This window comes from Rhinolophus hipposideros (genome assembly GCF_964194185.1).
Source record: "Rhinolophus hipposideros genome assembly, chromosome: 18".
In the NCBI taxonomy this organism is placed as follows: domain Eukaryota; kingdom Metazoa; phylum Chordata; class Mammalia; order Chiroptera; family Rhinolophidae; genus Rhinolophus; species Rhinolophus hipposideros.
This window is the reverse complement of record NC_138064.1, coordinates 42,098,610-42,125,283: the sequence shown is the minus strand read 5'-3', so window position 1 is coordinate 42,125,283 and position 26,674 is coordinate 42,098,610. Positions and strand designations below refer to the sequence as shown.

The window sequence follows — 26,674 nt, the reverse complement described above, 5'->3', positions numbered from 1 at the left end:
CAGCAGGAAACCCTTTGTAACCAAACTGCACAGCACAAAGAAAGCTGCAGGGGAGCTTAACTGCAGTTAAAGTTAAACCCCTGCCATACATCAGTTTTTTCCAGGGCAGAAGCTGGGAAATCAATCCGTAAGCAACTTAGAAAGCAGTTCTCTGGTTTTTCTGTATAATCAACTTCCTCTTTATAATCCCAAGTAACATATTCCTACCCTACTTTTCTTTAAAAAAAGAAAATTATGTTATCTTCTATATACCTCTTAAAATGTTATGTAAATAATTGTGAAAAAGAACTGATTTTAGTATGATAATAAACTCATTTTTTTCTCCCAAAAAAGGAGAGATTGATCTGCACAATCTCAAGTAATAGCTAACAGCCATGCTATGAACCGTTATTAATCATTTACAATGTTTTCTTACTTTTTTCTGTCCTTTTTTAAAAAAGGATGCAGAGGAGACTCAAGATGGAAAGCTGAGTAGACATCTCCTTTTCATGAAAATGTGCTTTGATTGTCTCTCAAAGGCTTCTATTTGTAAACCTATTATAATCTATGGGTTAAAGTTGCTTATATTTTATAGTTTCCACATTACCAAATTGCCTAGCATTAACATGATTAAATAGCCTTCCTATCAAACTACACAATACATACTTGATGCCCTTTGAAAACAAAGTATTTTGATAAATTTAATTTGCTCAGCAGTAACCTTGAATTTTACATCTCCTGAGAACTTCAAAGCTGTTGAAAGATATGGCTCCTTGACACACTCGGGCCAATCTATGAATTATAGTACAATTGCCAATCTTCATTCTAAATTCACACAGCTTTCAATATGGCCAAGCAGTGCTTTTGTAGATAGACCTTGGCTTTTCTTGTCATTCTGTGTTTTTCTGTGAATCACATAGCATGACTCAAGACAATTTATAATCATCAGTGAAATACCCTTGACATTCGAGAATACTGAGAAAGGAAGCAACAGCAAGTAGACCATACAAAGCTCCATGCAAGAGATTCCCATGTTCTAAAGTTCTCAGCATTCTCTCGGTGCTTATTCTGTTGTGCATTCAGATAAGAAAATAAAGTTTGATGAAAATGGCATACCATGTGATTATTCATTTGTGTAACAAAATGATTCATGTTTTCCAGGATTCCCCCTTGCAACCACAAACTGATAACTATGAATCAGAATTTAGAATTAAAAGACTGTAAGATACAAGAAACTTTTGAGATTACAATCGAGGTTATCAAATTAATAAAATAACTTAGTGAATCAAAATTTCATAGAAAACGCTATAAAAACTAAAGAGACTTCTCGTAAGCCTCAGGATTAACATCCATTATATTAAAATAACAGAAACATTGATATTCTCTGACAGGAATTTCCCTTGTTTCCCTGTTTCATTTCCCTTGTAGCCAAAGAAATAGGCTGAAGTCATAGTGAATGTATGATTTGTTCACTTTCACTTAGCACAAGGATGATGAAAAAATAATTTAGCATGGACTCATCTAATACATATTTTAGATTTATTACAAATTGGATTTTGTAGTCTTTTCTGCTCTTTAAGTAAAGAGCAATTAATGCTCTTTACTTAAAAAAAATCCTCAGAACATTAAAAATAATGCTTCAGATTTTAAAATAAAAATGTGGAAATGTAAAATTTACTAGATTTTACCAATCGTGAGCTATAAGGTAATATGATTCCAACATTCATACAAACACTAGAGGTGAAGAAATGTTTCAGGTCATTTTAAGAGCTTAAAATACGTGTTATGAAAATAGATGATAGATAGATGACAGACAGATAGATGGATGGATGGATGGATGGATGGATGGATGGATGGATGGATGGATGGATGATAAATGCGTTTTCTTTGCTCAAAAAGCAAGAATAGAATTAATAAAAATGCATGTTTTGACTCTGTATTGCTCTGTTATTTAACATTTCAGTTATTTGTCTTGTAAATCTTCAAAAATATAAATGTTTCAAAAGGGAAATAGCACATTTTCAAGCATAATCGATCTCAATGAAATGTATTAATTATGTATACGTGAAAGGTGTTTGACAATGGCAGGCTCCTGTACACCTTGCAGATTCCACCTGAAAGCAACCAAAAGGAATATAAACCAAGTGTCTCAAGAAACTAAATTTGATTGCTAATAAAATTTCAGTTATATTTGTTTAGCCTGAGAATGTCATCAATTTCTCAGTAACATGGATTTATTCATATTTCCTTTATTGAAGCTAAATTCTACTTGTCAAAGACCTATGTAAAGGCTTTTATGCATAATTTTACTTAAGTATCAATATAAATCTGTGCTATTGGTACTGATATTATTCCCATTTTATTGATGAAGAAACTGTGGTTTAGAGATTAAATAATAATTGGCTAAAAGTTAACACAATGGAAAATAAGCAACACTCTGGCACACTTTTGCAATTGCTATTTTAAACCTGACCTTATCTAAAACTTCACATTTTGTATCAATTTTGGCTAAAAGTAACATTTTGCTATGTTTTTAATCTAGTTATTATTTTTATATCAGATTTTATTGTTGTTGCTGTTACATAGGCACATTTTGCATGGGTAGTTCAGGAAAAGCAGCACGTCACTTTCTAAATTGTGGTTTGTGTTACCTGTGCTCCTCTGCTCTGATATTTGGCTGACTTATTGACTTAAGAGCTTTACAGCTTCTTTATTTTAGTTGGTTCTTCAATTATTTGTATCAGAAGGATATACAAAGCTATGTTTTCCACTACCTTATAAAACTGTCTACTGATTAAAAAAAAAACAAAAAACTCATCATTCTCTTTAATTGACAGTCTAAAATCTTATTTAACTTTGTATATGTTGGGCCACTACAATATTGTAAAATAAATTTGTGGATACCACAGGACAAAAGAGGGGACTCTGATTCATAAGTTGATTAAAAATTTCGAGCCTACAGGATGTGGATGGCTTATACAAAGATGGTGGTAATGGACATAAAGAGAAATGAATGGTGGCACGATATATTTAAAGTTGGAACTTACATATTTACAGCTGTATTATATGAGTGGTTACAGCCAAGGGAGAAATTAACGATTACTCCTCAATGTCAGCTAGATCAACTGGGGGGAAGTTGATATAATTTGAGATGGGAAAATTACAGATGATCAAGATCGTGGGGGAGTAAAATAATGGAAACAATAGTTCATCATGGCATTTTAGTCACATGCCAGGTGAGACAGCTAAATGGAAATAGCAAGTGGGTAGTTGGATAAATGAGCTTCGAGCTTCAAAGAGAGATTTGGGTGGTACTGTATTTAAATTCAATGAAATGGATGAGGTATCCTGGGAGAAAGTATGGGCATTGGAGGGCTAAGACCATGCCCTAAATTTAGACAACGTTAGCACTAAAAAGGAGATTGAGAGAGAATGGATTGTGAGAAAACGAAAAAACCAGAAAAACAGGATTTTCAGAAAACTAATAGAAGAAAATGTTTGAAGAAAGGGGAAACAGATAGTAGTGCACTAAAGTGATGTTAAAAAAAAAAAAGTAAAAAGATAAACGGAAAATGCCCATTATATTTCATGATGTGGAGGCAAATGTGAAAGACAAGGAGCAGTTTCACCAGAGATGAAATGTAAAGTAAGACTGAGGTAGGCTGCCCAGTGAGCGAAGGTGAAGATGGAGAGATGGTGTAGGTCACACTTTTGAGTTTTGCAGAAGACAACCAAGAAATATGGCAAAGCTGAAGGGGCAATCGATATTTTTTTTAATAGAATATACTGGAGCCAGTTTGATGAGAAAGTAAAAGTGAAAAAAGGTTGACTAAGAGAGAGAGGATGACATGAGGAATAAATTCATTTGATAGGCTGGTTTGGAAGGTTAGAAGACAAAAAAAAAAGCATGAGCTTTAAAGTAAGCAATTGTGCATAGATGGGGCGAGTCGGTCATTCCCCTAAATCCCCACAGCATTTTTCTTACATATAATCAAATCCAGTACTAAAGGCCAATTACATACTTTTTAAAATTCGCTGATGAATATTCTCTAGGTTTTCTTGTCATTTTTTTAACTTCTTTAAATCAGAGACATCTCAAAAAGTTTAAATCAGAGACATCTCAAAAAATTTCTTCTTTAGCAGTCTTTTTTATTTTTGTTTGACTATGCTTTTGGTTCCATTATTGAGAGGTTACACCTCTCAACATTATCCAGACTCTGTTTTAGCAGTTCTCCGGGACATATTAACACAGCATCCCTGCATAAAGACTGGTCTAGTAAGTCCTCAGTCCCCATCCGTCCGTGCTCAGCTCTGTGGACAGTTCCCAATGCCAAAATGTCTTCTCCTAGAGACTGGACCCCATAACCTACATTAATCACCTGCTTCTTATACTTTGCTCCTTTATTTTAAAGCTCCAAGTTTCTCCATAGTGTCAGTCCTTTAAAAAGAAAGTTCTCTAGGCCACGCTTGTCTTCAAATCCTAGAACAGTCTCTGTTTCCCATAGCAATATTAGCAAAGCCATTAACATATCTGTAACCCTATTAAATTAAAATTAATCCATCATCTGATGTTATTCTCAAGATAAAAATTTCTTGGAATAGAGTTATTGCCCAGGGTTCAGTGCTCAAGGATCCACAGTAAACAGAAATATGCACTAGTCTCTGAACTCCCCTAAAGAGCCTTTCAGACACAACTGGTTTTTATTCTAGAAAGGTGTCCAGTGCTCTATGAGTACTGAGTAAACCAGAACTTCATGAAAATATGAAGACAAACATTAATAACAATAAAAGACTTAACTTTGTTACTCTCATGTTGAGTACTTGACACTTTAAAGTGCAGTCATTCTATGTGAATGCAGTCTTCATACATAAATGGGACAAGTCATTTCAAGAAAGGTTCATCTAGTGTCTATTATGGGCATTGCATATTTTCCTCCTTAAGGTATAACTACCTGCATTTAATCATAAAAGCAATACGCCAACTTCTTGGAAGAAATAAATCTAGAATACGATAGAGCCGCCTCTATTAAAATTATCATGTTTGAAGACTTTCCAAAGTGCTAGGCATAGTCACATAAACTATCTCATTTGATTTCCAATAGCTTTTTAGAGATTTGAATGTATGCAGCGATAGGGTCCTCCAAGCTTAACCTGAACTATGACAATATAGGTCAGTAATTGGAAATTATCAGGAAGCTATACAAGATTCACGGGGACACAGGAGATGCGGAGAAAGTGAAACAAGACTCCTCCCAAACTCTCAAAGAATGGTGTTTCCACCCTCATTAAGACAAGTATTTAATAAATAATGAATGGGCTGTTTTCTTCAGGAACTTGTTGTCACAGGAAATATGAGAACTATTTTCAAAGCCCTAAGTGGTTAAAAATCTGTCGGGCTGGTATTTTTGTTATTGGGCTGTATGGGTTTTTAAATATATTTTAGAGAGTTACTTCTTATCAGATATGTGGCTAGCAATTATTTTCTCCCATTCTGGTTGCCTTTCACTCTGTTGATTGTTCGCTTTGCTGTGCACAAGCTTTTTAGTTTTACGTAGTCTCACTTGTCTACTTTTGTTTTTGTTGCCTGTGTGTGTGGTGTCATAGCCATGAAATCATTGCCAAGAATGATGTTATAAAGCTCCTCTGTTTTAGGTTAGTGGTTTTCCAGTTTCAGGTCTGATGTTTAAGTCTTTGACCCATTAGACAACAAGTATTGGCGAAGATATGAAATAGCAGGACCCTTTCACACTGTTGGGAGGAATATAAAATTGTGCAAGACTAGACAAAACAATATAGAGGTTCCTTAAAATAAATAAATAAATAAATAAATAAATAAATAAATAAATAAATAATAACTTCCACATGATTCAGCAATCCCATTTCTGGGTATATATCCAGAGAGATTAAAATCAGGATCTTGAAGAGATATTAGCACTCTCATGTCTATTGTAGCCTCATTCATGATAATTAAGATGTGAAACAACCTAAATGTCCATCACCACATGAATGTATAAAGGAAATGTGGAGTATGTGTACATTAGAATAGAGGTCTACCTAAAAAAAAGTAGAAAATTCTACAGTTAATAACTCCCCGGCAGTTATTACCGCACTTCGGGGGAGTTGAAACAGTAAATAAAGAAAAGGCAGTGTCAACATAAGAATGTCCAAACCTGTAGAGAATTTTTATGAGTTTATTTGAGCCAAACTGATGATATATGCCAGAGCAAGATCTCAATTGCTCCGGAAAATGACAGTGTTGCAGCTTCATTTTTGCATTTGAAATTAAGGAGGGAACTGAACTGAATGAAGAGTATATTGAGGTGGGAGAAAGCAAGCTGGGGACTGGAATGCAGGACAGTTAACAAGATTACGCTCTCTCTTGAATGTAGTTACCTTATTTAAAAGGTGTGTTAACCTAGATGCACAGAAACAATGGACAAAGTTTTGCTTAAAGCAAAGATAAACCTCTAACTAAAAAAGTATATGTCTGGGGCATAACTACCCACTGTGACCTGCCTTAGGAATTTATGATCAGATCACCCTGTGAGGACCCCTTTGTTCATCCACAGAAGATGAAGCCAGTTCATGTAGGGCATGGTATACCATTTATGCTAAATGTAGAGTCACCGAAGATTTTAAATAAGGAAATGAAATGCAAAGAAGTTATGGAGCAAATCTTTGTAGACCATGCATATATGTAAATTACAGTGATTTGTAATGCTTATACATTTTCTTCATCTTTTCATTTCCTTCATGGTTGAGAAAATAATATAGTAAACCCCCACCTTAATGCAAATAAGTGGCGTCCAAAATGTTCAATGAAATGCAACTCAAGTTATAGAAAGGTTAATAAAACCCCTAAGTTCAAAAACTCTCTGTGACTTGTAATGTGGCACCAGCTGGTGGCAGTAATCAACTTTAACTTAAACATCAGTGAGGATGATTCTGGGTGCTCTGCGTGGCTAGTATTTCTAGAACACTGGCAGCCATTCCAGGAATCACCCAATAATTTAGCGCTGTTCTCATTAGCTGGGTCCCAGGATACTAAGGCAGCAGATTGGTCTCGAAAAACATAGAGATCCACCAACCACCTCCCCATTTTCTAATTCATAGATACCTGTCCTTTCCAATTTCTTCCTCCCTTCCGGAAAGGGGGACAAAAAAGAAAGAGATTTCCCCAGTCCCATTCAGATCTAAATGTGAAAATCATCATGGTGTCTTACTTTAGGGGGTCCTTCTGTACTACCATGTGATCTTGGTTTTAAATAGAAATAACAGAAAGTGAGGTTTGGAAGATCATTAGAAAATATTAAAAATTATTAAAAATGACACCAATGTTATTGGGTACATAGTTAATGGATAAACATTTTGCTTCTTCTGTCTTTCACTACAAGAAACAAAAGACAGGGGTTATCCTCCATGATAACTAACAATTTAAGACAATGGTTATTATTTTCTACTCTGGTATCAAAATGCTCTTGCCAGGAGCATTTGCAAGTATGTATAAACAAAAAGAGAAAGACACTATAAATGTGCCTGAGTCTTTTCTATTAAATCGACTTCCCACAATTTTGGGGTAAATCAATTTTGCATTGTGGCTCCTTTCCATCTATCTTGATGATAGGAAAGACTGACAAGACTCTTAAAAGAAAGCAGCAGTAAAAATCGATTGTTTTCCTACATAGAAGTGTTGCAAAAAATATTAAAATATGGAAGGTCTTGATTCCAAAGGATAATTCAACAAAAGGTAGAAATTAAGAAAGACTATATCTAGTCACAGCTTAAAATCACTTTGATGATCTATTAAATTCATTCATTAAAAGAGAATGCTACTCCCTGAATTTATTTTAATCCCCCCACTTTTTAATCCCTAAAAAGTCACCTCTTTCATACCCAGGACCTATACCAAATTATAATTTAGAATAGCACTTATCTTTATACATTGTAACTAGAATAAATGCAGTATGTTTTCATGGTCCATATATTTACAATTGTTTGTGCTGCAATCAACAGAAGTAATGCAATTCCATGAAATGAATGGGATAGATGAAATAATTAAATACATAATGCCAGTGCCTATTAATTTAACTCATATAAATACAAAATTTTACTACCTTTTTTTTTCTTTTTTTAAATCTAGTTTTATTAAATATTGCTTCTTTGGAAGTAAATAAGTAAATATTATCACTTTTAAAACAACATTTCATAATGTGATTTGAGCAAAGTGATTTATATATGTATATAAAATGAACTATATATATGAATATATATATGAATATATATATATATGAACTTGATTAAATTATCCTGATTGACACTCGACAACATTCAACTTCACTAGAAAAAATGCTCACCTTCTAATTTAGTTTCCCTGTGAAGCCAAAGCTAAAAAAGGTTTTATTTACTGGCCAAATTTCTAGACGTTTGTACTCAGCCTGCTCAGTAACAAGCTGAGGCTAATAACTCATACATAAAGATCCTCCTTATTAAAATACAAATTAGACACCCTTCATGCTTATACATGTGTAACTACAATTAATACTGCAGGCTTAGTTGGAAACAAAATTGCTTTAGTTAACTAACCATTGCAACGCAATCAAATGAGATTTCAAATGCAACTGGAAAGGATCAGTAAGGTAAAAATACTAGCAATTATTTCATGCAGAACAATTAGTTTTCCATGCTCTTTTTCTCTTCTGCAGCCTGCCCTTAATAAAATAATTTGTCCATCATAAATGACAAGAAATGTCACCTTTAACATCGGTAAGTTGCATGGAGACATGAAAGACAGCTGGTAGACATAGCTTATTTACAAATATTGGTTTGAACCTGTAAATGCATGACTGCATAAATCGTAATCCATTTAGAGTGTATGCCCTTTGTGCCCTCAGTGGTACATTCAACTGGGAATTGAGCGGAGCCGAGGGGGTGTGAATGACATGATCCCTTTCTTGTTGCCAGCATTTTAGTACTTCGCCTTTTGTTCCTGTTCATGAGATTTTTCTACATTACACAGTAAGGAATGTTAATCAACATTTTGCCTAAGCAATGTTTAAAAACTTGCTTACTTATACTTGAGGGAAGAAACAGAATATTATATTTCTTTTGAAATGTTAATGCACCTTTTAGGAAATGATTTCTGCCTTCTAAATCATCTTAGTGTTAAATTATTAAAGGGTGGCATTAAAAAAATATTGCACTGATACAAACAGTTAAATACCTTAAAATATAAAAGGCTTATATAGTTTAAAAGAAGGACCTTTTTGAATATGGTGGCATTTAACTTCAAATGAAACACTTTTAAATGTTTGGCAAAATATTGATAAAATTTGCAATTGTTTTGTGTGCTCTCACAAAATAAGAGTAGATTTAATGTTCCAGTTTATCAAAAAGAAAAGGAAAAGGGGGGTAAAGTGTGTCATATTTTTGCACTATTTACTTATTTGTGTCTGAAAGTTAGGCAATCTTCATTCAGGTTCTAGTCTTCAAATATAAAACCACCACTATCTGAATGTTCTATCACCTATGGTATTTCAAAGGGAAGGGCTACTGTAAAAACTTCATGTATGACTAACAAGGGAAGCTATGGAAAATATCAATTCTCAGTGTGCTAACTGTGACAGATACGTGTTCCCTGAATATCGTTCACAGTTCTTCAAGGACTCAGGTAATGAGTTGACAGGGCTCTAAAGTGGTCTAATTCTTTTTCCTTTTACCAGTCTATTTTAATGTCAATCAAGATGTTCATAGGTTCTCAATAAATTGTGAGGTAATCTAGGGGGAAATTAAGAACCAAATTTGTTCAAGAATTCTCCCACACCATGACTACTATTTGCTAAGAACTCTTAACATTTACTGGGTAAAAAAACGTATTTTCTATTTTACTATATAAGACTTAGCAATGGCTTTTGTGTCGTTGTGGGACTAATCTAAATTTTTTTCTTGCATAAATTTTCCTAGCAGTGCTTCTGTTTGGACATAGGCACTGAGAAAGTAGAGAATAGGGGTTACACTTCAAGGTAATTTCCCCTCCCCCACACATTTAGACATTTGACAAATAAGAATACAGCTTAAAATTATTGGTGCATAATTATTTAACTGGCTTCTTTTTTTCTTTCTTAGCAACACATAAACGATAGAATGCCTTACAATTGATGATAGTTTTGATTCAATAAAATATAGTTACAGCTAACACACATTCAGAGTTTTTGTGTCATCCACAATGGTCACCCATTACATCTGTAAGAAGAAATAAACCATTGCCAAAATGTTAATTTAGTGTTATGAGTTTGATATCAATGAGTTTACAATATGTCTTAAAAAACAAACTTTATATCTATAAAGCAGTAACATAATAATTAAATAAAAACACCACCGATGATATAAAAGGCACGACTTCGTCACTACTTGCCAAGTTATTTTTTCCACATTATTGCTCCTTAGAAAACTAAAAAAAACATACAGTAAGTGAGCATGTGAAATATTACCAAATTCCTTTAATACAAAGAAAAACTTTTCTTTTTGAAAGCAATGGGATTTATATACAACAGAAGCTGATTTGGTTGAACTTGATGATTTTTGGAGTCTTAATATAACACGTGATTTAGATAAAAACAGCATCAATTGTATTATACCAAAACTAGATAGAATACGCGGTGTAGCTTCACATGTATTATGCCTTTACACTACTTTTACTATGCCTCGTAAGTTGGTGAGGGAGAGTAATTTCTATTTAATATTAGTTAATGGAAAGGATACTCATTTGGATAAATTAGTTTGGCTGCTTTTTATCTATTCAAGAAACAAAAGAAGTTTCAAGTTTCCTTTTATCTAACAGCAACAAACTACATTGTAAAATCTTCATTGGATGACCTTAAAATGTGTCCCCAGTACTAAAAAAGGTTGTGTTTTTAACCTAATCACTGATTTCTTTTCTTCATATATTATGGATGACAAATCTTTTTAGCACACTTATGACAAACAATTGTGGACACAGCCAGTACCTACATGATACCAACATGATCAATTTAGTGAAAGAATCAAACTGACAATCAAGTAGAATCTCAACTTAGTAGACTAAGAGTTTTTGTGGATTTTTTTTTTTATATATATTTGTGGTAAAGATAGTAAAAAGAGGTTAACAGCAGTGTCAACCGTGGAAGACTAACCATTACCACATAAGTCCAGAAATTTAATTTAGTGTATTTTCCTTTCATATACAATATAATCATGCAAAAACAAAATAAAAGTGCTAATTATGGAAACTCAGTTTAGTAGTCTATTGAAGCACAAATTTCTTAACCTTCACATTTGAGACTTCTGTTTTGCAAAACATTCAAAGAAATTTGAATAGTGCAATCAAGCTATCACTCATCCTCTATTCCTATTTCAACATCCCCAGAATGAACTGTCTAGAAATTTTCTATGATCAGAAACTAAAGAGATTTTCAATATAAATAAAATTACTCAAATACATAACAAATATTTTAACTGACTATTAAAGATGGATTTTTTTTTACTGTGTCCCTTGGCTGTAAGAAAATAGATGATAGATAGATCTCATCATAAAAATAATGTCTGCTGTTTGTATTAGTACAATGATTCTTGGAGCACAAAACAAGTTCATCAAAGATATACATGGAAAAGTTGACATTGGTTGGCATTTCTAAAAGTCAGCCCAAGTAGATGAAAGATTACTTCTAGCTAAAGTGGAATGAATTAAGTTTTACAAGATTTAAAATACTGATTCTCACTTTAATCACATTGCTCACAATCAAGGTGATTATAATATGCATATCACTTACCGCAAACTCAAAGTTTTTAAATACAACTTGTTTTCAATAATATCTACAAAGTTTATTCAGATACTGTAATTTAATGTTATTTGTACCAGGATTAACTTTATAAATAGTTTTGAGTATGAAGAACATTTTAAGGAACTTTTTTTAAAAATATGGAATGTACACAAAAACATTTTGAATAATTTGTCCCTGATTACCTAAAAGACTTTTTTTTTTAAGGGAAAAAAAGGGATAGCCGCTTTTTGGTCTTATAATATCATTAGATTCCATCACTAAAATATTTTAATGTAATCATAATTATCCAAACACAAAACATGAATCTATTAAATCAAGTGGTAAAAAAATGGTCCTTACTGCAAAATCCTCCCTCCACTGGTGGGCTGCTTGAACTTTCTCCGCTTCCAAAGCCAGGCGCTGAAAAGGAAACAATAAATCTTAGAATTCCAATGACCACAAGAATACATTATTATTATATAGAATCCTTGGGTTTTCAAATCAACTACGAGGACATAAAAAACGGAAGAGACTCCTTATTTATGATTCATAAATTCTAAATCATTTAGTGATCTAATCTACTAAAGTTGATATACAGTATATGTATTTACTCTTAGTAACATAAATGACACGCTATTCTTGAATATCATTAAGTTCACTACCTCTGCTATAATTGGCAGTAGTGTCCTCATCAAATGCTTTCTAGCAAACACGAACACTTCAGTTTTTAGGAAAAGCTTTCATCAGTAAAGTGTGCTCAACTCGGTAGATTGCTTTTAGTAAAAACCTCTATAGCACATGTTTCTATATAAGTGGAAAGGAAATGACATTGAAAGGCCAATAAACATGTGTGAAGCACTGTAGTAGGCACCTTGTTAATAGCATAGTTTTGTTTTTTATTGCCAAAATCCATGGAAATGCAGTAATTTCCTCCTTGCTGAAGTACAGTCTTAATAGTTCTTTCAGAGATAATCTGTGAATAGGAGAAAGCTGTCACGTCTGAAAATGGCTTTATTTTACCTTCACTCTTGAATATGAAAGTAGTTAGAAAAGTCTAGGCTGACTTATTTTCCTTTAGCACTTTTAAAATGGTATTCCCTTAGTTTCTGCTGGAGATAAACTGTCTGTGGTCAGTCTGCTAATCATTTTTTATAAATAAATTCTTTTTTTCCTCTTTAATAGTTTTTAGATTTTTCTCTCTGTATTTCCCAGTGTCACTATTATGTTCTCTGTGTAATAAGCTTGTACAAGACACAAGAACATTTAGTGATTAAGAACACAGATATGAAAGCAGACAGCCTGGGTTTCAACCCTGCTGCATCCACATGTGCAAACATGAGAAACTTAAGTTTCTTCTCCAGTTTTCTCATGTGAATAATGTGAGAATCGGCCTTATGGATAGTTCAAAAGATTAAATGATGTATTACACATAAAGTGCTTAGAACAGTGCTTGGCAGACAGTAAGCAATATATGTAACAACTACCTAAATCTGAAGAGTAATTATGATTCTCTTTGCATTCTTGTGTCACTTGAGAAACTAGCTCAGTGTTTACTTCTGTGGCCCGCTCCCCAACCCTGCTAGAACACAGTGGCAGAAAAAGGGCAAGTGTAACATCAAATATAATAAACGTGAATGTATTAAACTCATGTATTAAGAGATAAATGATCAGGTTAAGTTTTTAAAAAGTATAAATCTCATAGTGGTTAAATGGTTCATGTGTTTAATCTTTCAGTGTATCCTTCAGTGTATGACCTTCCTATGTAAGTCCAGACAACGCTGGATAACGGAAACACTTCTGTAGGACAGTTTTTATGTTAGTATATTGGCTTCTATCCCTTGCTATTTAATATTATAATCTGTTCATTTTTAGAAACCATTATGTAGGTATTATCCATGACTACAAAATATTGCTTAATGGGGGATTTTAATTTAAGAATCCCTAAGCTGAATTAAAAAGAAAATTGTCAAGCATGCTTAAATGACAAAGATTTCGGCTGTCAGTTATGAGCCAGAAACAGAGTATAATAGGAGCGAGTAAATGTTAGAAATTGCAGCAGAGAGAATAACCAAAAAAAAAGAAAAAAGAAAAAAAAAGTTATTTAGTCCTACAAAAACAAGAAACTAAACAGAGCAAAAACAAAAGAAAAGCGCATACATTTCAGTGATATTACATCATTTCCTCCTTCTGGAAACTCAAATTCAACGTGAAAATGTAAGAAACACTGGCTAAAATGGCATACAAATGGAAGCAATTTCTTTATAAGAAAACTTGAGTATGGGAAGATAAAGAAAGACAGAATGAGAAAATAAACAGGAAGACATATTCTCGACAAAACTAGACGTGTAAGTCTTCCCTCATTTTTATCAGATGATATAAGAACAGCTAAACAGTTCATATGTATGTGGCAAATAATGAACTTAAGCATTTTGTGAATTTAGGCAAAATACTGGATAAAATATAAATAAGTTAATTTTTTTTTTTTAGATTAAGAAATATTAGAACTCTAAAATGTCTATTTGTCGTGGAGAGGGATAGAAGGAGGAAGCCAGCCAGACAAACAAAACACACTGCGGGATATTCAGCCACAGGGAAGTACAGTGTTCAAGGTACCAGCTCTAATTCTGCCGTGCCATTCCCTGCTCTAGAGCCCTTGAGAAAGCACAACCTAGCCCATGGGACATGGATATAATCCATGATTAATACACCGTAATAACAGTAATCATCAGTTTATTTCTAGAAACAAATCTGAGGGATGAACAATGGCAACGAACAAAGACAACTGTAATGGGAAGAGAGTCCAAATCGGAGACAAATATAAATAAATAAATATAAAAAATAAATTATTTTTATTTACTTTTTATGTATATATATATATGTATATATATATATATACATATACGCTTCATAAAATTAGTGTTTAAATATATATATATTTTTAAAATATATATATATATTCACAGAAAAAATATATATATATTTTTAAATAATTTTATGAAGCGCATATATATGTGTGTATGCACACACACATATTTTAAACACCAGTTTTATGAAGCAAATGCCACTTGTTACAAGATTCAGAAATTGTTTTAGAAACAGAAAGACAGAGCTATACATAAGGAAAAAAATGCATTTTAAAAGGTTGATTTGAAGATCAAAAGTTGCAAAATTTTATATCCCCGGCTTGAAAATCTAGAAATACATAGTTATGAAATGCACTACTGTGTTATCTTCTTTGTTCATGAATAAATTAGTGATTTTTTTTTTTATCTAGCAAATTTAATGACAAAGTATAATACTGAACTTTAGATACTTAAATAGCCTATCTTGGGGACTAAAGCAAATAGCTGCTGAGGGTTCTCTTTCTTGTGGCAAAGACCAGCTAGTAATGACTACAGCAAACTGACATGTCTTCTGTACATTTCAAATCCCTAATTAATTTCTATTCTGGTCAAGTGACAGGATTTTGTTTGTTTGTTTGTTTGTTTTTTAAGTCAATGATTTATCATTAAATTACACAGACAAATATGTTAAGATTGATAAAATTCCTACCTAATAAAATGTAAATATTTGGTCGGTAGAGCGTTTCTATTTCCATAGTTGGCTATATAAGTATATCCTGTAACAATAACTTATTTCAGAAAAAAAGAAAATGTATTTTTCTCATTTAATCTATAGTAATAGTATCATTCATTAGAAGCAGACCAAGCACCAAATAGAAACAAAGAACTCAGCTCAGCATAAATACCTATGAAAGAAACCTAAAATTTAATTCTGCTCATATTAAGATAACATTACTAGTCATTCACAGAATATATAGAGACAAAGTAGTATCAAAACCAAAATGCTGGTAGAAAACTATTTGAGGTTAATGAGAAATTTCCCAGCACGTTCTTAGAAATTGACAAAGACTAAAGAACAAAATAAACACAAAAAATTTATGACAGTTTGTGAATTGACCTCACATAGGTCTTGCCCTCAAATCCTGAGAGAGTATTGCTAATCAGAGAAAAAGCTTTTGATATGCAGGAAGAAAAAAATAGAGAATGGGAGAGGTTTTATCAGATCAGAGAAAGATCAGCTCCCTTAAAGGCCTATTCATTCTCAACCTTCACTTTTTGTCACATTTTATCTCTTCCACTAGCATTGAATTCTGTCAGGTGATATGAAAGACTAATCAAAGCAGTATAATTATATAGTATATAAGAAAATAATTCTATCACTCTCCTTAACAATACCTAAATATATTTTCTCTTGGAAATAGACAATTTTCAAAACCTGTAAATAATTTGCTTCCTAAACTGTAAGTTAATTGCTGATGGAAGATAAAATAAGTTTTCTGAAATATTTACTTGTAAAGAATTTTCCTTTGATAACTTTGAAAGGAAACCTCCCGGGATCATATGACAGTTCTGTTAGGCTCCAATAATGCGGATTACTCACGTTAATCAAGAATTGACCTAGAAACATCATTTAAAGAAACATCTCTAATTCAAAACAATTTCTTTGGCTAGTGTATGTCAAAATTTTTCTTTTTAATAAGGAGGTAACGGAGCTCCACAATAGAGTGATTCAAGTAAAATACGCATGTTATGTGATTAATGTTCAAATCATCAACACCCACTAAGGATTAGCAAATCATTATATTATACCTATGTTGACAATTTTTTTTTTTTATCACTGCAATGAATTTTGCCAATGTTAATCCAATGTTCTTAACATAGCAAAAAAAAAATCAGGACAATCAATTGAATGGTCTCACAAACCTATGGAAAACAGGAAATTAGGTGAATGAATTGACTTCTATGTTTTGAAAAAAAGTGTACAGGTACAACCAATTATTTTGGAGCTATAGTATAATGAGCATGCACTTCACAATAGACAGATCTGGTTTCCAATTCTGGTGCTGCTAATATTCACTAACTATTAAATTTTAGGCAACGGTCTTACCAGTTTTCAGCATCTAAGAATAATATCTACCTTATATGTTTTCTATTTGGTGTATGCTAAATATCTCACACGTTATAAACTCAATAAAGTTTTGCTTACATTTGAATCAAACAACATAACTTCATAGAACAGACTAATTTAGAACAATAATAACTGATACCCACTTCAAGAGATAGGAGTGAAATAAATGAAAACATCTTAAAGGTCCCTAAACTTTCACTGTATTTTATGTTACAGAAAAGCCCTCGTCTGTAGAACCATATGTTGGTCCCAAAAGCACATGCAATTCAGGGAATATAACAGTTTAATATAGTTGTCAGTAAAATGAGGTCAATTTTATTTTATTTTTACCATAAATGGAATAAGAATGGAGAGATCATTATAAAAGATGAAAAATACTGAAAAGCATAGGAACAAATAGTTTAGAACCCATCAGTCAGAATTCATCTTTATCTTTTTTCATATTTTCTCACTAATTGTTTGTATAAAATATCACTAATGACCTAGAAGTCCACTTTCTTTACTGCCTTCCACCAATTCCCCTACCCATAGCAGTCACTATAATGAATTAGTCTGTATTCTTTGACAATGTTTGGCATATATATATTTTCATTATGCAAATGTCATCTGATGTTGATATTGTAGATTCTTCTTCCTAATAGGTTGCATGCAGGTTGAATACCAAAGAGAAACTCCACCAGTTTTATGGATGGGAAAGATTTGTCTAAGAGAAACCCATCACCCTTGCAAGCAATGGTTTAGATTAAACAAGAGAATCAATGTCAATGATTTCTGAGAAACAGTTTGCTCAGAGTTTTGGAAAGTAGACATAATGCCTGGAAGAGGGAAACAATGATGAAGCCATCTCTAAAACCCTTTTTTAGCACCAAAATTTTATGCATTAATTGCATCTTTATCAGAACATAGCAGCAGACCCTTATTTATAAACACACTCCTACCTACTCCTTCTCTCCATCAAGAAATCATCATTCTTTCTGCCCCAGCAGTACTGGTGCAGTTTGAAAGATGCTAAATCAACACTTAAGCAATACAACTTATCCAACGGCATGTCAATCCGCTCTCACTATGGTGCTACGGGTTAGGAAGCCCACTCTTACAAAGATGACTAAATGCTATTTTTATGTTTTACTGATGCTTGCCTAAAATACACTTTTGCAGACTTTCTGCTTTTGTTTAATGATATGAAACACGATAATTATGATCATCAAATTTCCTTTTTTCAAATTCACTTTTGTTTTTCTAGCAGGGCAATCCCAAATTGATTCCAAGACACACACACATGCAAAATTTCAATTTTTTTTACATTTTACATTTTATTTTAATGTAAAAAAATATACTCCAGTGATTTGAGAAATTCTACCAAATCCTGGTAAAATAGCTTAGCACCAGTCCATCTATTTGAGTTTATTGAGAAGAAAAAATGAAGTTTGCCTTCTTGATTATTATTTCTTAAGAGAAGCAGAAAATTCTACATACTACATAAGATTTCAAATATACATTGATTAAAATTATTTGTAAATAGACTGACCAAGTAGAAATAAAGTATATAGTCTTGTTATTTATGTCTATTTTAAAATACCACAAATGTTTAACACTTCTATAAATACTGAAGTTATGACATAAGAAGAGAATTATCAAAATTAATAGTAAAAATATGGATTTATGATTGCATTAAGCCAAATCACATATAAAACTTACATTCTATAAGGTGCAATGTAAGGTTACAGATTAATTTTTTGATAGCCTATCATCGTCTCACAATTGATTTCATTCCAGATTACGTGAAATGAAAATTTCATAATACAAACACTATTTTTCCTTCTACTACAAGCTTTAATGGATTATAATATATGCAAATATATAAATAAAAGTTGCTGAAATCAAGCCAGTCATCTTTTATTCTTCTATTTGTAGCCCAGTGAAAAATAAATCTTTTGGAACATGGCTTCTGGATCGTGTTGTATAGATTTCATTCCTAGATCTGCCATATTCAGGAAATGCTTTTGAAATTAATCACAAAGCTTCAACTCTAATCTGCAGAGATGTAATTAGCTCCAAATAAATTGGCAGACTCTTGGAACACAGAAGCCAGGGTAAGAGATGTCATCTGGTAAGAACAGTAAAACTCCTTTTAGCAGTAGTGAAAGTAAATAATACACAACTAGTAATTATCACTACCTTTTTTTTATGGCTCTACAGCACAAAAAACAATAAAAGATTATTCAACTGAATATAATTTCCACATCAGCCACCTCGAAAGAATCACTAGATGAGCTTGTTCAACATAACTGGACCTCATACAAACCCACTCAATCCACCTCCATCCAAAGGTTCTGATTCTGTACTTGAGGCCATTCCCAGAAATCTACACATTTAATACAGTACATCTTTTCCTTGGACTAAACTTAGAAAGCACTCTTTTAGAGGGCCATCATTTTTCTATGTTAGACATGTGGATTTAATTACATTTTGAGAAGCACTGTTCTAAACAGAAGCACAATTTGATGGAAGTAAACAGCAATGATCTCTGCCCTTTATTAGAGCCATATACTCACACTATCATGATACCCATCATGCTGTACTCAATTCTTGCAAGCTCTCTCTCTCTCTCTCTCTCCCTCTCTCCCTCTCTCTCTCTTGCTCTCGCTCTTGCTCTCTTTCTCAATAAACCACTAAATGTGAGTTGTTTAGGTATAAGAAGTAGTATTTTCGTGTCTGTATACCTCACATACCTCATACAGTGTGGCAGAGAGAAGTCAATTAATGTGTGTAGAAATGTAGAAATGATCATTTGCAAGTATTTTCGAGCTTTTATCTCAGTTGTAGCAAGATTTATAACTAGGTTCACTAAAATCATCATTCATCACCATGTCACTTTGAGAGGCCACAAAATGTGTCATCCTACATGAGAAGCATATTGCTAGATTAAAAAATTGCCTCTTAATTTTTAAAAATTGATGGATTAATTCATCACTACCTGATCCTTAAAATTTATTAGAATTTGGCCGGGGATGTTGCAGCTAATCCATGTAATCCCTCTCTGGTATTCTAGAATTAATTTATAATAAGTTGCCTAATATTCTAAATGTTGAATACTAACATAGATTCAGAAACCCAGAAAAGGATCATTGTGGAGAAGGAAGATAATTTAGGTAGTAGAAAGGAAAAGAAAAAAAGAGAAAAAAATAAAAAGGATAGTCCCTAAAACTTGTCTAGCCCTTAGTACAACTAATAACTCTGATAACTGGCTCTAGGGTCCTATATCGTTAAGCTACAATAAGCTACAACATCAAACAACTTACATTAGGGGATTATATACAACTTACATTAAGGCATGCAAACTGCATCCTCTCTGCTGAGAACTGAATTCTGTTGAATATGTCAGGCTAATTCCAAAGACCTTTAATCACTTTGCCAACCAACAAACTGTCTACAAATAAATCAAATACCAAACCTAAGCCATCCTAATTTGGTCATTCTATATCCCTTTGTACCCTCATAATTACATATCTAGCGATTATTTTTCACTACTGTAAACAGCGAAAACAGCATAATACAATTCAAACAACTCTACCACTCACTAGATGTGTGACCTGTAGCAAGTTAAATTTAACACCTTTCACCTCAATTTTCTCAAATATAAAACAAAGATTATTATGGTGCATACGGCATGTTGTATCACAAGAGTTAAATAGGAGTACTCAACAAATGGAAGCTATCACATATTAAAAACTGAAGCACAGAGAAGTGACTCCTAAATTATAAAGTTAATAAATTGAAAATCTTGAAATTGTTATCACCCAGAAATATTACATACACCTCTTCAGGGGAAAGAAAAAAAATAGCTATCCTAAATTCTTTCTGAAATCAAGTTACTGAACAGCTGAGACTAAAACATCAAAATACTTTTGATTGTTCCTTCAGAAATAGTCCTACTTCCAACCCCCGTGTTGGGAGACAATTGTCCATGGGTCTCTCATGTTTCCGCACATCATTTGAACAGAATGGGCAGAACCACTGCTCTGGACTATCTCTTCAAGAATAACAGCTTTGGCAGACAGACAGCACTTCTCCCTCCACAGAAGAGGACAGATTAGTTTTGTTGCTCAGGAAAATAAGAATAATCTGTAGGGTAAAAGTTAGGCAGGTTTGCTGGCAGGCCCCTTTGAGAAGATTGGGGTTTCCTAAACTCAGGATTCCTTGGCTGGGACACAAACTCACAGCACGCACAGCGTGGCTCCCACTGGATCTGAGGGCCTGGGGTTTCTGACGTGAACACAAGCGCAAGATGCCTGTTGTTAGGACCAAGTCAACTGTGTCTGACTCAGGGAATCACCTCAATCTTTAAAATTGTGGTGGGCTAGCTTATTAAGGTGCAAGAAGGGTCAAAAATCAGACCTTTGGCATTTCTTGGTACAACATACCTTGTTGAGTCTGCTTCCATAAAAATGTTCACTGAGCCATCTTCATATCTTCACCATAATTTAACTGATTCATATATTTTGTCTTCAGTTCTTTACTGAGCATGCATTTCACACCCTGCTTAAATTAAGTCTGTGTCTCTAGAACAGTCCTTCTCAAAGTGCCCAAGACGCAGGAGCAGCATCACCTGGGAACAGGTGAGACATGCAAATTCTCAAAACCCAAACTACACCTACAGAATCAGAAACTCTTGGGGTGAACCCTATCAATCTGTTTTTACAAGACCACCCAATGATTTTAATGTGCACTAAAGATGAAAAGCACTGCTCTAAAATAAAAACCCATAGCACTGCTCAAGCAGAAGTTTTATATTGTGTAAAAAGCAAGCTCTTGAGAAATAAAGCTGTGAGAAATAAAATAACAACAATTTGTTCTAGTCTTCTTTGTTTTTTTTGAATATGTGAGGCAAAAGTCCCTGATTGGATGGATATCAATTCAGAAGTTTAATCATGATTGAGAGTCTTACTTTTACTAATTATTATAGTTTATGAGCTTTGTTCCTGAGACAATTGACTTTAATTTGGAAACGAAAATAATAACAAGGGAAAACATTTGCCTTTTTGACAAAATATGCAAAATGACTGCAAAATATGCAAAATGATATGTTACAGAAACAATATTAAATGTATATAGAAACTGTAGAAATGTTATTAAATCCTCAATAAAATGTCCTACAATAATTAGAATTAATAAAAATGCAATGTATAATTATCTAAAATTACCTTCTTATTTTTCTTTTTTGAAATATATTATTGAAATGCACTGCTTTATATTTACAGTTTCATAATTCTCCCCTTTCCTCCTTCCATTCTCTCTTTCTTGGATACAGGAAACTAAATGGACTCAACCTGGCTTACTTCTTAATAGCCCAGTACTCATAATTTGCAGGAATGTTTGTAGGCTTCATGGTTTCATTTTAAGCATGTTGATTACCAAATAAAGCATAAAGCACAAAAGTTTATGCAAAGTAGAAGGGGAAAAGCACTATACTTATAAGAAAATATTCAAATCTTTGTACCACTCAGGTAACATAAAAGAATTGATGAAGTACACAACCATTTAAAAAGAAAGAAAAAAGTGTGGAAAGGCCACTTTTCACTGTCAGATAGTTTGTGTGAGGCTCTACCTTCCTGTAAACCTAAAAATGTATCAAAATTCATGTGGATTTTGTTAGAATATGAAAATATAAAAGACACAATTTAATTGAATATGATGCAAACTGACATCATAAAAAGATGTAGTGTAACAGATTGAGAAGTACCTTTATAATTATTTTTTGGAACTTTCTACTTTTTTGTTTTTAAGTCAAATCAGAAGGCAAATCTAAAAGCTTCAACTCTCTTTAAAGACCTTTACTAGATGCAAAAATATAAATAAATATATGACAAAAGAACATATTTTTGTAATTTGTCTTTAGTTTCATATATGTGTACGTATAAATTGGCATATGTATCAAAAATGGAAAATGAATTTAAAAACAGATTAACAAGAAAAGATTTAAAAGTCTACAAAATTTATTTTTATATCTTATATTAGAAACTAACATAAAAGGTTTATACCGTCAGTAAAAGATCTTTTCATATATAATTTCTTTCAGCATTTTATAATCTTTACAATGTTTATCACTATATTTCCTGCATCATAATTCAAGAGTTTTAAAACAGCCTGAATTATTAATTTTCCAAATGAACTCACAGATAGACATCCATTACCTTCTACTGCCCCCGAACTGCTCTTTAAATAGATATTTGACGCATTTGACGTGGGCAGCTACTCCACATAAATTTAAAATACTACTAAATGCAAAAACTTCCCAATATTATGTGGTGACTAAAAATATTACACTAACTGTTCACTCAGCTATTCTGAATATAGTTCTTAAGATTTTATTTTTAGTTAAAATTGTGTGCAGGGCTTATTCAAGAAGAATTCAGGAAACCATAAAACATGTATTGACTTTGAAAATATGAGAGAAGTTATTTATCTGTGCTTGTTTCTTCATCTGTAAAACAGAGATAGTAGTGTCAGTTTTACAGAATTATTAAATTAGATTAAATGAGGTTTTTGTGAAACAAACATAGCAGTAGTATCTTTGTCAAAATTAGCTATTACTAATTAAGAAGATTAAAATGGAAGAGTTTTGTCTTACTGAGGGTATAATCAAACAGGTATATATCGTTCTGGTCTAAATATACTGCAGTGCACCCAAGATCCTGTCAGATTACATCGCTTCACTCACCTTCAATCCTTTTAATTTTACAATAATGATTTGTCATCTCCAGTACTCCTCCTCCTCTCCCCTCCCTTTGATTCTTAGTACATCAAAGGGGATTTGTTTCTTTTACCTCAGGCTACTCTTTCGCTGCTCGTAAACTATTTATCATTCCTGTCATGTTATCTTAATTTCTTTTTACTTTTAAATAATTTACCATTGAGTTTAACTAACTCTCACAGGCTGCCAAGTTAGACAGTAGGCTGGCTTAAAAAGATGCGATCATAGACAGTAGCCAAATTTTCCATTTTATTAATGTTGCTATGGAAACAATCCTCCCCTCCCCCATTTTTGTTGATCCATGGGGTGAATGTATCACATATTCTGTGGTACATAAGAGTGCCTACTGTGTGCTCCTCCCCCACTCGTATAATTTTTCTTCCTAGGATTTAGAAAATCACTATGATATGTAAATCAGTCAATCAGATCAGTAAAATATGCAATTTATTATTGTTTTTTTAATATCAGAAACGACTAATCTGAAATATATATAATATCATTCTTGTTTCCCTCTTTTCTAGAGAACGTGTTTTAAATTGCTATAAAATATAAAGCAGTTCTTTAGTTTTTACGTTAACTTGAGTAATACAAGTATTATTTCTCCTTGTTCTTATGTGAATTTTAACAATTTCAGTAAAAAACGTACAGAATGAAATTATCAAAGTTCTCTTAATAATTCTCATATTATTATCCTATAATTTTCTGCTCATATTTCTTGGATATAAATTTCTAAGAAGTGACAAAATTTTAAACCCTTAGTTCTCAAATGGAAATTTCAAGAAGGTTTATTTTTTTTTAATTTTAAGAAAAATTAAAATTGTATATTCATTATATGATGTGCATGATATTCATTAAGAATCTCAATTAAAATATGCATAGCTCTTTACAATTTATGAAATGTATTTAAAGATGGTATCTCAGTTGACCATCAAAATAAGATATAAATATCAATAAAGAATGACATCTTTCCAGTACTTACTCTTTGCCGAGCACCTCACAGAAAATTATCCCATCTATTACTATCTTTCTTACATACTCCGTAGATACTAGTATCATTAGTTCCATTTATGCAGGAGTAAATAGACTTCAGAGAGTTTAAGTTGCCGTACATTACCTGCTTTCTGAAGCCTGTTTACTCCTCTGTCAATGGAGCTAATGGTAGTGTCTACTAATTGTGTAGGAAAGATAGATGGGATAATTTCTATAAGGTGCTTGGCTAGGAGAAAGAAGTGAAAGAGATGGAATTTGAATAAGGTTACCCATTCTAGGTCCCTTGCACCATCCCACCTGATGAAAGAAGTTATATAACCCTGCTCTCAATGTCACATGAATGGAAAAATAACTATGAACATGAAGTAATTCCTTCTCATTCACTGTACAACAGAGTAGCTCAGCTATGTATCAAACAACCAATGAAGTATTTTTTAAAAGTTTCCTTCAACATTTATTAAACTTTTTGTTCACTTTCTAAATTAGTAACATTTTTACAAGTGATTATTTTTCTCTCCTCACTGCATTCCACTGTTTTGCTGCAGCATTCATAGGCCAGGACAATAGCTTTATGAGCTAAACATGAAAGGTAAGCGTTACCCACCCTAATAACTCAATAGTGTTATTGTCAATAAGAATGAATATCGACACTAAAACAAAAGAGCAGATCAAAACAAACAAACAAAAAATGTGTAGGCAGGTAGGGTTTCCTCCTCAGAAACTCTATTAACCCTTACTTCTTCCAGAAGGATCTATGATATCTATAATCAAAAAGGCGACTGAAGGGGAAGGATGATTCTTACTTTTGCCACATAGACTGTATTTTCTCTGGCACACTTTGGGAGGGCACAGGAGATGTTCCTGTAGGGATTCATTTACCCAAGGTATCTAGGAGCTTTTAAGAAAATAATTTATCCAAAAGAAAGGGGAAATAGAAACAAACTCATTTGCTCTAAAGAAATGGGCCATATTTGAAAAATGTGGACAAGATTATTTCTGAGTGAAGCCTATTGAATATACCTCTAAGTGTTTTTATCCCAGACCCCAAAGACTTTTGAAAGAAAATACTAAAAATTATTTCATCAAAATCACTGTAAGGCATTAAAACCACAAGGCAGTGCAACTTTGATGTGTGTTATAGAGCGGAGCGAAATGGAGGGTGCAGGGGATTTCCTGTCATTGGAATTACTGGGGCATGAACCAAACCAACTCAGTAGGCTCAAAAATGCCCCAGACCTGACAGAGATAAAAGGTTATGATCATATGCAGAGAGAGTCTCCAAGAAGTATGTTTAGACAAAAATGTTTTTTAAAGCTTATTATATCCTATTTTTATCTCCAGATTGGGTAACAAGTTAGGGCAAAGGAAATAGAATGTATGATTTCTGGAAAAGTGATCCAGAAAAGTGACAGGTCCTCGAATAATATTGTTTTGTTATAACGTTGATGAGATACCATAAGAACTTAACTCTCATTTACATCCGTTACTCTGTGGTCTTACTTAACACATAGGCAGAATATTAATGGGATTATTTAATGGGTAAGCAGAGTAACAGAGACTCATGAGTGGGACTCCAGAAAGACGGAACAGGCTGCATTTGTACTTAAATTTTTCCCTGCTTGGTCAATAGTGCTTGAAAGTTTCTCCATCCAAGATTCACTCATTTAGCCTAAACATGCATTACCTGTTCCAAAGTGCTCTTAAATTGAAATATCTATGGCAATAATCACTATGAGTTTCTTAGCATAGAATGACGACAAATTAGTGTATTATATTGTATATAGATGAGAGACAAACAAGATACCAGAAAATGGGAAATTTCCCAGCAGTTTAAAAGCAAAGGAGAACAAAAGGATGATATTAGAATAAGAGTTACCACCTGATTATAGCATGTCTGGGTCAAGTTTCAGAGCAGTGGATCCTGGAGAGTAATGGAAGAGTACAGAAGAATTTGATCTCACAGAAAAGGATACAGAAGAGAGAAGAGCTCACACAAGAAAGTTTCTGTAGGAAAAACTCAACTTTCATACACGGAGTTGTTATTGAGTTTCCACTATGCTAGCTTCTGGAAAGACATAGATAAGAGTAGTAGCTGCATTAGGGCTACACAAAGGGAGAAACATGATTTTGCTTTAGGAAGAGTTGAAGTTATTTTTTAAATTATGGATGAACTAAAAGTTTACAT

At 32.9% G+C, this 26,674-nt stretch overlaps 1 protein-coding gene across 5 annotated transcripts in view; it reads right to left on the bottom strand.

The window, feature by feature from the left end:
* CACNA2D1 (calcium voltage-gated channel auxiliary subunit alpha2delta 1) overlaps window positions 1-26,674 on the bottom strand; it is a 469,014-nt gene that overhangs the window by 198,616 nt on the left and 243,724 nt on the right. For all 5 annotated transcript variants that reach the window (XM_081079528.1, XM_081079529.1, XM_081079531.1 and 2 more), the window contains exon 4: window positions 12,135-12,194. In XM_081079528.1, coding sequence (XP_080935654.1) covers window positions 12,135-12,194 — 60 coding nt within the window. The remainder of the gene's footprint in view (window positions 1-12,134; window positions 12,195-26,674) is intronic.